Source organism: Plectropomus leopardus, chromosome 5 (assembly GCF_026936395.1).
Source record: "Plectropomus leopardus strain MGB_pleo_1.0 chromosome 5, ASM2693639v1, whole genome shotgun sequence".
In the NCBI taxonomy this organism is placed as follows: Eukaryota; Metazoa; Chordata; class Actinopteri; order Perciformes; family Serranidae; genus Plectropomus; species Plectropomus leopardus.
The window spans coordinates 13,665,620-13,681,443 of record NC_142180.1 but is presented as its reverse complement, the minus strand read 5'-3'; the positions used below and the strand labels follow the sequence as shown (position 1 = coordinate 13,681,443).

Below are 15,824 nucleotides of genomic sequence, written 5' to 3'. Positions count from 1 at the left end.
AAACCAGCTATGCTGGACACACTTACTCAGTCTGTGAATAAAGCATTAGTAGGCCATGGGCTCCGTTGTGCGAATGACAAAAAAAACCCATCAAGCAGCAGGGAGTGTCTACAGGAATGTTTTTGTACCCTCAGTTTTGTGAATATCTGGATGGACAAGCTGCTTTTTATCTATAACAAAATCTGGATAAATACTGGAAATGCGGCAACACTGCCAACAACATAGTCTGTCTAAAGTTAAGTTATTAGGATGTAATTATTATAGTATATGTTAAACATTATCTAAAGGCTTTTGCCTTACTATAGTGTGTGATAGCATATAATGGTGTGATATCCAACAAGTGTTTAAAGTGAATTAATTGATAATTGTCTAATCAAGATACATTAATATTAGCAAGAGAGTAAGAAGCGGCAGTAACAGAGAAAACTGTCCCCACTGACTACAGAAGCTTCAGCTTCGCTGGTGTTTGCACAACTTTCAAGGGTGTGTGAGCTTGTGCCTTAGAGGCCTGCACTGCACAGTGACTTACTTTTTTGCATCCACAGACAGAGCAGGAGCTGCCATCATATAAACACATATTTCATTGTAAGATACTCACAATATGATACAACTAGACAGCTGTCACTGTGGTTTTATATTTCAATACTGATGAGTTTCTCAGTTACCAGTAAAAGCTGCCATGTCACAAAGTACCAACAGTAACTGATAGTATTTAGAAGTAACCTCTGTTTTTGTGCCACATGAGTATGACTCGTCAAAAAATCTGGTACATGAGTCTATGTTAGAAAAAAGTTTACCCTCTTGCTGGATCTTGTGAGCTTGTGAGCCATTTTACTTTCAAAATAAAGATTCCTAATTTCTTATCAGCAAACTTAAAAATCTTACCTGATTAAGCTGAAAGCCTTGCTGTCACCGCTCAATGCAGTGAAAGAATATGTTATGCATGAGGAGTGGTCCTTCGAACCCTGAGCAAGTAAGCACAAACAATGCTGCAGAACCTGAACCTCTGTGGAAACCAGTCAGACACTACTTAACAAAGAGTGACAGTGACATGATTTAAATGGCCATTCTTTCTCTTACTTTGCATTTAACATTATGTAACTCACTGATGGGACTTTAGAGGGAGAATAATACTTTTTTTTTAGTTTTATGTTTTATAGTGGAATAAAAGATTTAAAAACAGTTTTCCCACACCCAAAAAATATGAATATAACTTCTTTACTTACACAAATAGGAATTCAGTTCAACATGTAGTTTAGAAAATAACTTTCTCAAGTCACCTGTATTGATTTAAAGTCAGGTGTACTCTTGTAATGTCCCACCTGCAAATACACATATTAAGTCCTGTAGAGCCAGCAAAGACATGTATTTTTGATAATCACTTCCGATTTTTGTAGATGTGCAGCAGATGGGGCTTTAAATGACATGTGAAATCAGTGTTTTACAGCTGTCACATCTTGAGTCTGCAAACAAAGGTATCCCAGCAAATAAGTGCAAAATTATATTCCCTTTTTACTATCAAAGTAATTTGTTCCATGCTTACTGTTTCCTGTTTTATTTTGTTACTTACACTGTGTCTTGTTTCAGTTTGCTTCACCTCCTGCCCTTGTGTTTTCTCAGTTTTGATAAGCCTTGCTCTCAAAGACTGTAACAGCATGGCTTTTTAACAATGCAGGACTGCAAAATGTGGGCTCTTCCACCAGAAAATTTTCCCCCAACATAATTATGATTTGATGACAATTTGTTGTTGCCAGGGACTGATACAATGACTTTCCTTTCATTCTACAACCATTACAAAAAGTACAAAATGTGATCTAGCAACTACAAGGCCAAAGCATATTCACTTAAAAAAAAAAAAAAACAAAAACATTTCAGTGATCCCTGATGCCCTTTATTAAATCATTAGACTTTTTCATTTAATATGACACCTTTCAGATGGTCTGTAGATTACATTATGAGTGATACAAAAATTGGTCTTGTATTCATAGCCCAAAACAGAAAATATGACAGACAGAAATATGATTTAAAAATGACTAAGCAGAAATAAGACTGCTCATTTTGCATTTATTCAGCCACTGTGGAAGTGCAAATGAAGCGTCCTGACCACAGCCATTTTTGTTTTAAACACACCCAACCACTTTCTCCTCAATTGAGCAATGCTCTGAAAAGCTATAGCCATCTCATTTTATACAATTTAACATATTTTCCATGGTAAAGCAAGCTTAAAAGAAATATTCCTCTGTGCTGTAACACTGCAAGTGTAAGTTACTCTGTAGATCCAGCCTTTCCCATCAATAATAGAAAAATCACAACTCAAAAATGTACAGTTACATTAAACACCACTTCGTCACCGTGCACCGCTGCTGCTCATTTTCATATCTGAAACATTAATTTCTGCATGCCTTGTCCAATTAGGTCATGTATCTGTATGTCTAGAAAGACTACCCATGCCAAAGGGACACATTTCAAAGTGACTACATCTATGTATATCTCTGCAAAAAAAAAAGGTCCAATAAAGGACTGTATCCTTCAACACTTAACCAAAAGTAATCAGCTTTAACAGTGGATGATCACAATGTCAACGTCACGCAATGAATCTCAGCAAAATCAAATGTCTTGAACAAAACAGAGCAGATCAATTTGGAGCCACAAAGCTCAGCATGAACTAACAATGAACAAGCCATTGTTGGCTCCTAAAACCAGCAGAAGGTGGGTATCCGAGAGCCGTCATTACTGGGGCTGCATGTTCACAACACCCTTGTTTTTCTTGCGGTACTTTAACTCACGATGCATCTGACAGTAGGAGCACCATTCACAGAAACAGGAAGTGGCAATGTCATTACAGAGAGAACCCTGTGGAGGACCAATTAAAGCACTGATCATGCTCTTTTAACTCTTTCTCAATTATTTGATGTCTTACATTAATCATAGGTTTACAATGTACATGAGTTTTTTAATCAAAACATGATCAAATAAATCAGTGTGCTTCAGTTTTACATGTCATACCTTGATACCATATTGGTGTCGAATGCCAACCCGAAGAGCCAAGGCTGCAGGAGGCACACACAGAGGGATGCCAATGGCTGATGTGATGGCAGGACTCAACATGTCACATAATGGGAGACAACGGTTTTCTCCAAATTTTCCTGCAACCGAGCAGGCCATGCAAGGGCAGCACCAGAAACCATAGCAGCCTGAAAAGTGAGCAGATTTAAGTGCTAGTGTTTGGCTTTATCTGACTGAAGAGGGACAGACAAATGAGAAAATTAAGCCTTTTTCACAAGTTTTCCACAAAATATCACATTTCTTTGATTAAATATGATTGAAATTTGAGGAATTGATTCTTACAAGAGCTTTTGTCGTCACAACAGTCATAGAGGCCTGAGTTCCACTTTGTCAAGGGGTGTGCCATTGGCTCTTGAACTTCACCACAAACGGAGAACAAATAACCTGTAAACACACAAGATTCAGTGTGTAATTGTCCACTAGTGATACTACTGTTTACTCATTCTGAATATATCTAGTATATTCATACCCCTTACTGTTTATTATACATTCTATTAATAATGTGTGTTTTTCTGTATATTAGGCATACATTACAGCTTCTTGCACTTCTTGTTAGATGCTAAACTGCATTTCATTATCCCAGTAACTGTAATCTGTGCAATGAAAATAAAAATTGAATCTAAACTCTTTTCATCCTTAAGAGTTGATGATCTGATAGATTTTGGTCCATTTACTTGAATATTGATGAGAAAAATAATTGAATTTCCACATCCTTGGTTTCATGTTAAACCAGTCACATACGATATAAAGACACTAGACTGAAACACAAATAGATTTCTAATGAGCTGTTTATGTGTTAAATATGTTGTCTTTCTCCACCAGCCTCTAGTTTGACAGCAGCATACCAGCTGGTGCTCATCATTCTGACTAAGTCCCTATAAATGAAGTTTTGTTGGCTATGGGCTCTGTGTTGATAATGACAGAAACAACAATGAGCAGCAGGGAGTGTCTGCGAGAATTTTTCTCGACCTCGATTTTGTGAACACCTGGATGGACAGGCTTTCTGTCATCTGTTACAAATCTATATAAATATTAAATGCACAGCAATACTTGCAACACTTTATAGTATTAATTTTGTAATTTTGTATTAATTTTGGCAGGAAATTATTATGATATGATAATTATGGTCTTACATATATTTTGAAGATTACCTACAGGCTTTTGCTTCACTTTAGTGTGTGATATCGTATAGTGGTGTGTGATATCCTAGGAGTGAGGTGAATTATTGATTATTATCCAATCAAAAAACGTTAATATTAGCAACAGAGGAAGAAGCTGCAGCGAAAGAGAAAACTTTCTTCTCTTAGAACAGTCACTTTTGCTCAGCTGGTGTTTACTGAGCTTGTGTCTCAGACGCCACAATGTTTTTACATCTTAATACCTATAAACTTCTTAGTTAAGAGGTTTCTAAGTAGCAGTGAAGTCACACAGTGCCAATCGTCTCCAGAATTTTTTTTTTTTTTTTTTAAAGTTTTTTAAAGCAAGGTTGGTATGACTTGTATTTATTGGTATATGAGGCTACGTTACCTCCCCAAAAAAGGGAAAACCAACAGTTTTGTTGCTCATAAACCTCTTTCCTGATTCTGGTCAGATTGCAACATATCAGATGAAGCTTTCATTTTACCTTTAAAATAAAAAATATCTAATTTATACTTAAAAACTTAAAAATCTTACCTGATTGAGCTGAAAGCCTTGCTGTCACCTCGGAAAGCTGAGAAAGAATATGTCGTGAGGAGTGGCACCTTGGACACTGAGCAAGTAGGCACAAACAATGTTGCAAAACCTGAACCTATGTGCAAAGACAACACATGAAAAGAGGGTGCCCAGGTGTGGCAAACCAGTGAGAAACTATCTATTCTATCTAACTATCTACTATTTAAAGGGGGTGACAATGACAGAACATGACTTTTGTGGATATTCTTATTCTAGCCTTGCACTGTAATATGTGTGACTCACTGGTGGGACTTCTGCAATCAGGGTTGGGCAGATTGATAATAAAATATCAATACTGTAGATATTACATTTGCATTGTGAGGGTCATTTCGTTGACATAGGGATCCATATGTTGGAAATACAATGGAAGCAGAATAAAATGGTTACCATGTTGAACTGCATCCACTTTTCATAATGTCTGTGGTTTGTAGCCTTTGTTGTATGGTTAAATGTTGGCTTATGTTTTGTATTCATGTGTATTTATGCAAAACACTTAGCATCTTGGGTGGCAAAACAAGTTTTTCTGATGATAAAGTAAAATCAAATCAAACCAAATAATAGATTTTTTTTTTCCTTTGGCGTATAACCTGAAAATAAAAAAAAACTCTTTGTTTTTTTGTTTCCTTAAGTCCTTATCTACAGCAATTGCCATATTGCACCGCCATGTTTCTTTTCAGCCCAGAATGGACAAACCAAACATTGGATCTAGATAGGGTCATTTGCGTTTTTGCATCATCCACTACAGTTGAAAGCCCCTCTGCAACACAAGCACTGAAAAAATACTATTTTTATCTATTGTTCTGTGAAACCCTTTTTTTTAGTGTTCAGCTGAGTGTTCAGCCCAGTTGAAATCACTGGGTACATTTTAAAGAGGAAGATATCTCTTTGGATAATTTGGCTCCTGGTAAAAACCTCTTAAACATCTTGGCTCTGTAGTTATTAGAGTAAAAGCTAAACAAACATAGCAGGCATTGAGCCAGCAGCGTGTCTAAGACATGCCAAACAGCATTGAAGAAACACTGATTTGTAACATGATACTGCTTTATTCTGTGTTTTTACTGATTTCAGTCACCTGGTCTGTTGGTTTTGGAGAGGAGGAGACTTCTATGGATAATTTGGCTCATCGTAAAAACATCCTAAATAATTAACAGTGAGGGAATTCTAACCTTGACAAGTTTCAGCGGGTTGCAATCTGCAATCACAGTCACTAGATGTCACTAATTCCCCCTAAATGTTACACACTGGACCTTTAATTACTCACCTATCTGATGATAAACACCATAGATTACATAATGACTGATTCCAAAACTGGTCTTTTATTCATCGCCCAAACAGAACCTTTCATATACCAGGTAACATCTTAATGGTCTATTGCCCCATCTGTTGGTCATCACAGCAGAGCATCAACATTCAAACACAAGGAGAGGTAGTGTGTGACATGATTTAAATATAACTTAGCAAAAATAAGACTGCTTGTGTTGTAAACTATTCATTTGTCATTTATACAGCCACTGTGGACAGACAAATGAGGGACCCTGACAACAGCCATTTTGTTATAAATACACCTAACAGTTATCTCTACAGCAATTTTTTTTGGTAAAGTGAGCTTAAAGGGAATATACCTCTGTGTTGTAACACTGTAAGTGTGGGTTATTCTTTAGATCCAGCCTTTCCAGAAGTTAAAAATAGAAAAATCACAGCTTAAAAACAACACAGTTACATTAAAAACAGCTTAATTACAGTGTATTGCTGCTGCTCATTTTCATCTGTGAAATGCTGTTAAGAAGTTCATCAATTACTGCATGTCGTAGGTCATGTGCCTGAATTAAAGTCACATATTGCATCATGACAAGAAGAAAGACCTAGTCTTTGGATTCTTCTTAACCGGTTGTTTAGGCACCACTGTCTCCAGGAGCCTCCTCACCAAGTCCAGTCTGCCTGTTCTGATCAGAGCCCTTGATAACTCTGTGACCTCTGCTGTGTGAGTCCTGTAAAGGCACCTTAATTCGGACTTCACAATGTCCTCAGGATACCTCTCTTCTGCCTTTTGCACACACTGCTCCAGTTGGGTGATGGCGAGGCTTGGGTCAGAGCCTCCCTGCATGAACAGAGTCAGAAGGGCCTGCAGGAGGCAGCGCAGGGCTGTGGTGTCTGTGCTCCCTGGTTTCTCCAACTCAATAGCCTGTTTGAAGCAGTCTGCGGCATTCTGCTCCTCACCTTTTAGTAGGAGGCAGCGTCCTCGAAGCACATGGAGATCTGGCAAGCTGTCACTCAGATGGAACTGCAGGGCATGGGAAAGACTCACCAACGCACTGTTCACTGCTGCCTCATCCACCAAAAGACTCTCCTGGAGTGCATCTACACCCATGTAGTAGTATACCTAAATGGAAATGCATGAATCTGAAAACACATGTTGCTATAGGGAAAAAAACATTTGTATTGCTTATTAGTAGTTTGGGTCTTTACTTGTGCCATCTCCAGGTGAGTCCGCAGACATGGACGTACACTTAAGACCTTGTCCAAGTCTTTTCTGGCCTCAGTTAGCCTCTGTCGGTCTGGGATTCCACCTTCCCCATGTTTTGCCTTCTCCAGGTCCCTGACATAGAGCATCATATTGATCTAAAAGGAAATTACATGTAAATACTTATAAACCTATTTTATAACCATCCAATTTAATCAAATGTCTGAAAATCTTCACTTTATGTGGTGTATACAATTTGAAATTTATCATATAAACTGACTATAAATACATACAGTGCACAAATAACAATTTATTGTTCAAACCAGCTAAAAATATTAGATTAGATTGCACAAATTACTGTTAATTCTCTGGATCAGCAAATTTAAATTGTCAAGCATGAATGGGATTTCACATGGTAACTGACTCAGTTTGGCCAGCTTTGTTTTGGCTTTTACTTGATTGGCTGCAGTACCTTGGCACGGGTGCAGTAAGCCTGCCAGTTGAGCTCTGGATCTGGAAGCACGTTCAGGGCCATGTTGCAGATCCCTGTTGCCATCTCATGTTTGCCCAGCAGAAAGAAGACTTTTGCCAAAAGGTTTAGGGTGAATGCATCACCAGTCGCCAAGTTTATGGCCTGGGGACAAAGACAGTTAAACTGTATATTAACTGTATACTGTAATTTATGTATTTCAATTTGAAAGAGCTTCTTGTTAAAAAAAAGTGATATTATATAGGAAATTCTTATCACATCAGCACACAGCAAGAAATTCCTTACAAAGGAGGAACATCAGTTCAAAAAATGTAGTAACTCTCACATATATACAGTATATTCATATGGACAGAGACATTTTTACTTGGTCTAAAATAAGGGGTGAGTATTTTAATAGCCATTTCTAAGGCTGCTACATCTGTACAAGAATTAAGGACATGATGTTATGTTTACAGAAGGCTGAAGACAGAAGTTGGCCTTTGAAGTGTCAGACTAAAAACAGTATTGGACAAAATATCTAGCATTCAAAGATAGTGGCTTCAAATCAGAAAAAAGTAATTTAAAGCTGGAGGGAGGGACTTTTACATGTTAATGAACATCTGTTACATTTAAGCATTTTTGCCAAATGAGTTTACACAATGTTGATTAGCCTATCGCCACAAGGGAAAGCTCTATTTTCAGGATACCAGAGTTGTAGTGTTGTGGTAAAAAATGAAAGGAGGAAGGATTAAAGTAAAATAAATAAATAAATAAAAGACTTAAAGAGTGTGCTCCTGGGACAGATGCAGCACATCCACCTGCAGATATACGTCATAAGCATGCATCAGCAGTGTCTGTGTAAGTACTGTCAGTGCCAGAGTGGGAAAACGTTTTTTTGCCAATATTTGGTGAGAGATCTAAATGTTTGGGTTGACTTACAGTTCCATAGCAGGACAGGGGATCAGAGGCGGAGTAGCCACAGTCATGTATAGACATGGGCACAGTGCTGAACTCTTCTTTCCTCTCCAACATGATGCCAACATAACACCAGGCAAGAGCTGACGAGAGAGATCAGAATCAGACCAGGTTCTTCTTAACTTAATTTCACTACTGTAATATATCTAGGGTGGATTATCAGTAACAGATATGCATAAATCACCCCCCATCCAGACCCCCCTACAGGAGCAAGACAACCCAAAAACACTTTTTAGTTGTTGTTGTTAGCCTTGTTTTGTATCATTATTTTACATCTCTTTGTAGTCATTTTGTGTGTCTTTGAGGCAACTTGGTGTCTTTTTTGGTCATTGTGTGTCTCTTTGTTGTTGTTTTGCCCATTTTTGTAGTTATTTTTTGTCTCTTTGCAGTTCATTTACATATTTTTGGTCATTTTAAAGCTCTTCCTGGTCATAACGTGCTAATTTGAGCAAAATTTAAAGATTTACACATACACTTTGGGCACCTGGGCCTGTGCCCAGTAGGCCTACTTAATAATCCTTTCATGCAACAGAACAGTTTTATTTGTAGAGAAATATAACATATTTACCTTGGTGCTGTATTTTCTCAGATTCTAGTGTTTCTTTGAGAAGCTTCAGTCCCTTATTGTAGTGAGAGAGTCTGGAGTATTCTGAGTCGTCTTTGGTCTTCACTATGTCATCCAGTCTGCAGGGGGAACATGACTTAATGCAAATGACAAATTACGTGGTAAAGTGATTGTGTTGTGATGCTTTTGTATCATACCTTATATAGATGGTTGCCATTTTAAAATACCAGCTTCGTTTTTCCTCTTTAGGTATCTGAAAAACAACAGATTTCCTTACAAATAGTATTTAGTTGGGAATAAAATGGCATACAGAGTGAAGGAATACATATTCAAGTCTTCAGGTAGATATCTCAGGATTGCCAACATAAGTGCCAATCAATAAAATGCTGGAGGGTTATGAGTCACAGACTGATTTATGCAGCGTCGTTGCATAACCACTCATTCTTTCAGTGCTCCTCCTTAAATTAACATGTTCAGCCCAAGCCTTTACAAAGACATTTTCATATTCTGAATATTATTGTATGTGTTTCCTACCAGCTGACCCCCATAGTCAAGAGCTCTGTTGTAAAGTGTCAGTGCTGCTGTCAGTCTATCTCTCATGTCGTCCTCACTGTCCAGCTCCACATCATACGGATAGACGTAAGCCTGCTCAGCCAGGCAGCGAGCCGCCAGGAGCCTGGCCTCTTCCTGAGAGGCCTCTCCACCGTCTAAGCCCATAAGGTGGGACACTTTCTCCACACACTCCCCTGCATCCAACTCTCTCCTCAGCTTGTCGTACACATAGCCCAGGTTGGCCCAAGCATTGAGGTTACCAGGGTCTTCTTTACAAATGCTTCTGTAAGAGCAACAGACACGGAGAGCAGAGTTAAAATAACATCCCCCTATAAAGGTCTTAAACATTGGATGTGATTTCAAAACCTTTCATTACATGTTATTCTTATTCTGATAAAAACAAAACTGGATAACCATGGAAATTTTAGAAGGACATTCGTGGTTCCCAGAGGATGAATCCTACTACTTCTGGTGATCCCCTGACTTTTTAATCAAGCATCAAAATTAGGATGACATTTTTATCTGAACTGAGATGTGTTGTCACCTATTGGAAATTTGGTACACACATTTGTGTTCCCCTCAGGATGATTTGTATATAATAAAACAGTGGTGCAGAAATGAGTCCTAAAATCTGGAAATAAGTTGAGTATTTTAGCACTCCGGGTTTTGAAGGAGTTTTTTGAATGGGTTTTTGGTTAGATCTCTAAAATAAGGTCTTTGGTTAACACAAGCTTAAGACAATGTCACATTTTGTTCTGGGGCATAAAATATGTCAGTAAATACCCAACTCATGAATTTTAAAGCTTTTTATGAGTCTTAAAAAAGAGGGTTGCTATCAAGTGGCTTAATGAGACTACATAACATCATCACGACAAACATGGCTTTCAAGCCTTGCTGTGGGGGCAACATTAAGTCATGTGAGTGTGGTGCAGTTTTATAGCCTATACATTAACTTTTACTTCCGGCAATTGCATTTAGGCTTCAAAAATCGTAAAAGTGATGTTCATATGTGAAGATTATCCTGCTGAGTAAACTTTCATCCCTGCAACACTTTGAGGTAAAAAAAATATATATATGGTTTGTCCAGTACTTTGATTTATGAAAAAAACTTGCAAGTCTACATCTTTGTGTTTTTTACAAATTAGAGAACATTAGCCTGCTGACATGCTAAGATGGTGAACATGGTAAACATTAAACCTTTGAAAATATTAGCACTTAAGCATTGTCATTTGGAGCATTTTACCATACTGAAATAAACATTTAACTCAAAGCACCACTGTGCAAAAGTAGCCTGACAGATCTGCTAGCATGGCTGTGGTCTTTTGTTAACTTGTGTCTTATTTCCAATAAATTCCTCAGAGAATCAGGAAATTGGTGTCACTGTGATTTGATTAAACTTGAAGTGTCAGAGCAACAAAGAGGAAGTTCATAATTAGATGCACAGTTTAAATAAAAGAGGTGAAATCCAAGTTAAATAGTGTCATACATACTTTATGAGCATCTATAACCTACAATAGAATAAGAGGAGCAGCCTACTCTAATGGTTATTTGGAGAGCAATTACATTAATAACTACAACATTCCTCTTCATTATGAGTTTAATTGGGTAATAGGTTATGTCTTACACCTGCAGATAGCTGTAACATGAAACGAAGATATTCATTTTTTGGCTGTAGTGAAGCAACTCATACTTTTATTGAGCATAGTTGTTGATATTAATTATTCAAACAAGCCAAATTTGTGTCATAGATTATTATTTGGCAATCCACATTTGTCACCCTACCATTAACAATCTGTCAGCTAGTGTATAAGATGATGGAAAAAAATAGTCCTGAATTGTGTTTTACTTTTTTCCAGAGATCATGGAAAGTCAGGTTGTGCTGTTTGTTCAACCGCTGTGTGGTGTAGTGCTTTAAATGCTTCAAGACACATTACTTGTGAAGATCTTGTGATATGTAATTCTGCTTAAACAAAAAAAAAGACAATATATGATCACCTGAATATTTCCTCTGCTGTGTCCAGGTGTTCCAGATGGAAAGCTAGTAGACCCAGCAGATTTCGCACAGCGTACTGTAGATACCCGGCCTCGGCCTCCAGCTCGCCTCGCAGACTCTCCTGTTTTAGGTAGGTGTCCCTGAGTCTCAGTTTCACAGGCCCCACAGGATCACAGTTTAGGTTGAGGTCCAGGTGGAAATGGCCAGGGATGTAGTCCATGTCCTCCATAAGAGACTCAATGTCCTTTGTGCTGTCTGCATCCATGGCCTCCTGTTCCTCCTCCTCCACCTGCTACTTAAAAAAAGACAAGCAGTATACTGCTATGCTGATCTGCTGCTTTCATATATTTTGACTTTTGATACAACACAAGAAAGACCTCGTCCTCCTCAGCCTTCAGTTCAATGTACTGTGTTTAACACTCACATGCAGACAGGTCGAACTGGTTAGGCTTGGGAGTGACTAGGGAGTGGAATAGCTTGTGTATGGGGGAGATAGTGTATAACTGTGGATACATGATTTTCCCACCCACTTTTTTTCTATCAACTCTCCTTTTTGAGTCGCATTAATATGACTTACATCTAATCATTATCTCTTTTCATTTCTGTTTTTCAAAAAGGAGATGACGTCACCTATTTCATATTTCTGCTTTTTTTTTCGCAACAGTTCTCTTAAACAGAAGCACCAGACATTCCTTTAAGTCCATTCTGACAGGATGATATTATTTATGTCTCTTAAATTTTGCAAACATGGTTTTGAAGTCTTGTTTTGGAGGATGTTTCTGTTAGCCCCCTCTGCCTCTGCCTGTGTCAGCTGTAGGCTAACAGAAGAATGTGAACCATCAGGATGAGTGTGCCTGGGGAAACACTGAAGGAAACTCACTCAAGAAAATTCACTTTAAACCATCTTTCATTCCAACAAAATGTTAACAGAAAGCATGCAGGTGTGTGATAAGCTGTTGACAAAACAAAATACCTAAAGGCAACATGCAGACTCTCAAATAGTTGGACATGCAAATTTAAATAATGCAAATAGTTCAACAAATAAGCAAACACTGACTGTGTTACCTTGTTTTCATGAAAGATACAAGGCTGTTTCAGGCATACACATGATAAGCACAGTTTTGTTCCAGAGCATTTTTGCACTAAAATTTTCCACCAGAGGGTAAACTTGCGTAATAAACCAGTGGAACAAAAAGAAGACGGTGTTAAGCACTTTAAACCCACTATCGCATGCAGCATCTCAATGGGCCATACAGGCCCACATCAAAAGTGGTTCCCAAGCAAGTGAAAGCTCTCTAACAAGAGGAAAAACTCCACAAAGCCTCACCACATAAGAGACCATTGGAGAGATAATTTAAAGCGAGATCAGCCCTCCTTTGACAGCTGGGGAACAATAACAGCCAGAGGTGGGAACAAATCAGTTATAAATAAAGTCCAGAAGGATTATTGCAAGTGCAGTTTAGATATAGCAAGACTAATATCAAATACATTCAGAGAGGTAAGTCCCAAGGAAGCTATAATCATAACTTTTATAGCTTCCTTGGTGAGTCCAAGAAAGGACTGTTAGTCAATATTCAAAAATTCAAGGAATGAATTGTCATATCTGGTAAAATAAAATGCCACAAGTCCATTTAATCAATCACACCAAAATGAAGTACCAATGAGGAAATGGCATTTTTTAGAAGGGGACTTTAAATGTGTGATAGCCATTTGTCAGAATCGAAAGTACAACATGGGGCACAGGATTGAGGAATAGGGGCAGGATGATGGTAGATTAAATACTTATTCAAACACGGAGGAGGCCCAGCCTTTTAAAACGGTTCAAGAGAAAACAGCAGTCCTGTCTGAAAAGGAAGTCTGCAGGAATGGTTCACAGCTGGCAGCAGTGGATTAGCAGCACACGGGCAAAATAGGGGAGTACTTCTAATACCAAACATGTAGGTTCTTTATGTGGTTAGAAACTGCATCACCTGGAGTAAAACCCACACAAATGTGAAGAGGGCATACAAACCCACACAAAATACCTCGGTTGGGTTTGAACACATAGGCAGAGTTGCATAAATGTGTATTTAGTACAGCAGGTTTGCCTCCTCGTGGGCAGCCTTTTCCATTTGTGCCATGTGGGTGTACAGAAATCTGAAAATTTTCTCCTCTCGACACCGTTGCCATGGTGGCCATCATGGATACCAGGCTGATTGCATGGTAACATAATGATTATAGACACTTGTTTGTGTGTCCATGCACCCTCCAAACCAAAGATTGAATTTAAACAGCATTTTGCTCATAAAGGCTCCAGTTTATAGATATTACATCCCAGAAGAGACAAAACAAAGGTATTTCAGGGAGATGTTGACCCTTAATAATCCCTGTCGCCTTTACAGTACTCCCCTGTAAAGTGGGATTAGGATATGTGCCCCAAATACTGATGAAGGACCTTTTGGCTTTCAAACTAACCCCTTGTTAACCTACTTTTGGTATCTGTCTCAATTTCTGGCACAAAACAGTGTATTACTAATGAAGAATAATATACAAGTCAGGGATGACAATTTAAAGGTTGCCTGGTATATTTTAAACAGTGTGAGCGAGAGCAAAGATGGCAACCTGGCAGCATCAAAGTTCTCTGAGATCCTTCTCTGCAGAGACGTTACATTTACACTGACAGGAGCAAAGCCGGGAAATTTGGGGCCCCTCACGAGATGTGACAACGAATACAAAAGGATCAGAGGATCACAGGAAAGCCTTATTAATCCAGACTTTATACCTTCTATCTAAACTGAGCTCTCCTCTGTTGTTAATGCCTTTGATGCACCTTCACTATTTTTGTCTGGTCCAAGGTATTATTACAGTAAGAATGGGGGGATTTAATGATTAGGTATGAATTATACTTTATGTCTTCCAACTGACGCCTCATTCTGGTTAAGATCAGTGGCTCTCCTGCCATATCAGAAAAAGACAGTCCTAATCCACTTCAGATCCTGAAACCTGCTTTTAAGGCATTGTTATTTAATGCACATGCCCATCCCCCCTTTTTACTGAGGACCTTTATCCTTTATACTCTTGACGCACACTTGCACATGTAATTAGTGCCTATAGCTGGAACCCCTCTCTCTGCCTTTCTAAGCCATCTCATCACTGTTGACTGTATTTCTAGTCTGAGTCAGCCGCTCTCTGGCACCTTGAGTGAGTGGTCACTGTGAAAAGCAACTCCTCAGCTCTCCAGAGGCCTTCTGACTGCAGTTTCTTTTTGTGGTGTCCTTTTTTATGATTTGTCTTATTTAATTTTCAACTTCTATGCCATAATGAGTAAAAATTGTTTTTTTTTTTGAAGACCTTGTTAGCCATGTGTCTTTGCTACTTAGCACTTGAGGATGAAAACCGTCCCCAGATACAGATATGTTTTTTCTTCTAAGTCGTAAGGAAAATGGCAGGGAAAAATAACCACATACCTTATTGGATTTTCTAACTAACAACATTTTAATTTCTATCACCCCAAACCATTGCCAATACAACACGTCAACCCACCAGTCTCATAACTGTGAGCTTTTACCCTGATGTATCATAGCAGCTTGTGGTTCCACATGAGGACGTCCAGGCCTGTTGAGAAAAAAAAATGCCTGGACTGAGTCTGTGTAGCCTGGGAGAGTGTTGTCATGTAGAGCCACAGTGTGAATGTGTGTGTGTGTGTGTAATGTGATAGCCCTTAGTAACACAGACATCTGTCATACTTGATTACCATGATTAGACTCTTCATCCATCTCACCCCACAGGGACTCTGCTGCATCTAAACAGATTCTTAATGAAATGATCTGCAATCAGCTTAGACTTTCCTAATTTTGCAAGAATTGGCAATTAAAGGTTGATTGCAGAGTCAGCTGTACCATAAGTCTGAGACTGAAAATAGCTGAATCTGAGTGTTGATTGGAAAAAATGTATTATTGACTGGATAAGTCTTGCATTACAGTACAGAATGGATGGAACTACATGAACTATGGCTTAATAAGACAGGCTCAGCGTTATGCCACATAGGCAT

General features: G+C 38.5%; 2 protein-coding genes across 2 annotated transcripts; both read right to left on the bottom strand.

The window, feature by feature from the left end:
* Positions 1-1,869: 1,869 nt before the first annotated feature.
* Positions 1,870-4,833, bottom strand: LOC121941265 (cornifelin homolog B-like). The gene is made up of 4 exons (XM_042484020.2): positions 4,741-4,833; positions 3,349-3,450; positions 3,007-3,194; positions 1,870-2,853 (listed from the first exon to the last, which is right to left on the bottom strand). The coding sequence occupies exons 2-4, from the start codon at positions 3,410-3,412 to the stop codon at positions 2,731-2,733; spliced, it is 375 nt and encodes a 124-aa protein (XP_042339954.2). The 5' UTR covers positions 3,413-3,450; positions 4,741-4,833; the 3' UTR covers positions 1,870-2,730.
* A 1,239-nt stretch (positions 4,834-6,072) lies between these two features.
* On the bottom strand, positions 6,073-12,239 carry ttc22 (tetratricopeptide repeat domain 22). The gene is made up of 8 exons (XM_042483854.2): positions 11,797-12,239; positions 9,784-10,084; positions 9,447-9,502; positions 9,253-9,368; positions 8,649-8,767; positions 7,713-7,874; positions 7,246-7,398; positions 6,073-7,159 (listed from the first exon to the last, which is right to left on the bottom strand). The coding sequence occupies exons 1-8, from the start codon at positions 12,057-12,059 to the stop codon at positions 6,623-6,625; spliced, it is 1,707 nt and encodes a 568-aa protein (XP_042339788.2). The 5' UTR covers positions 12,060-12,239; the 3' UTR covers positions 6,073-6,622.
* Positions 12,240-15,824: the final 3,585 nt, after the last annotated feature.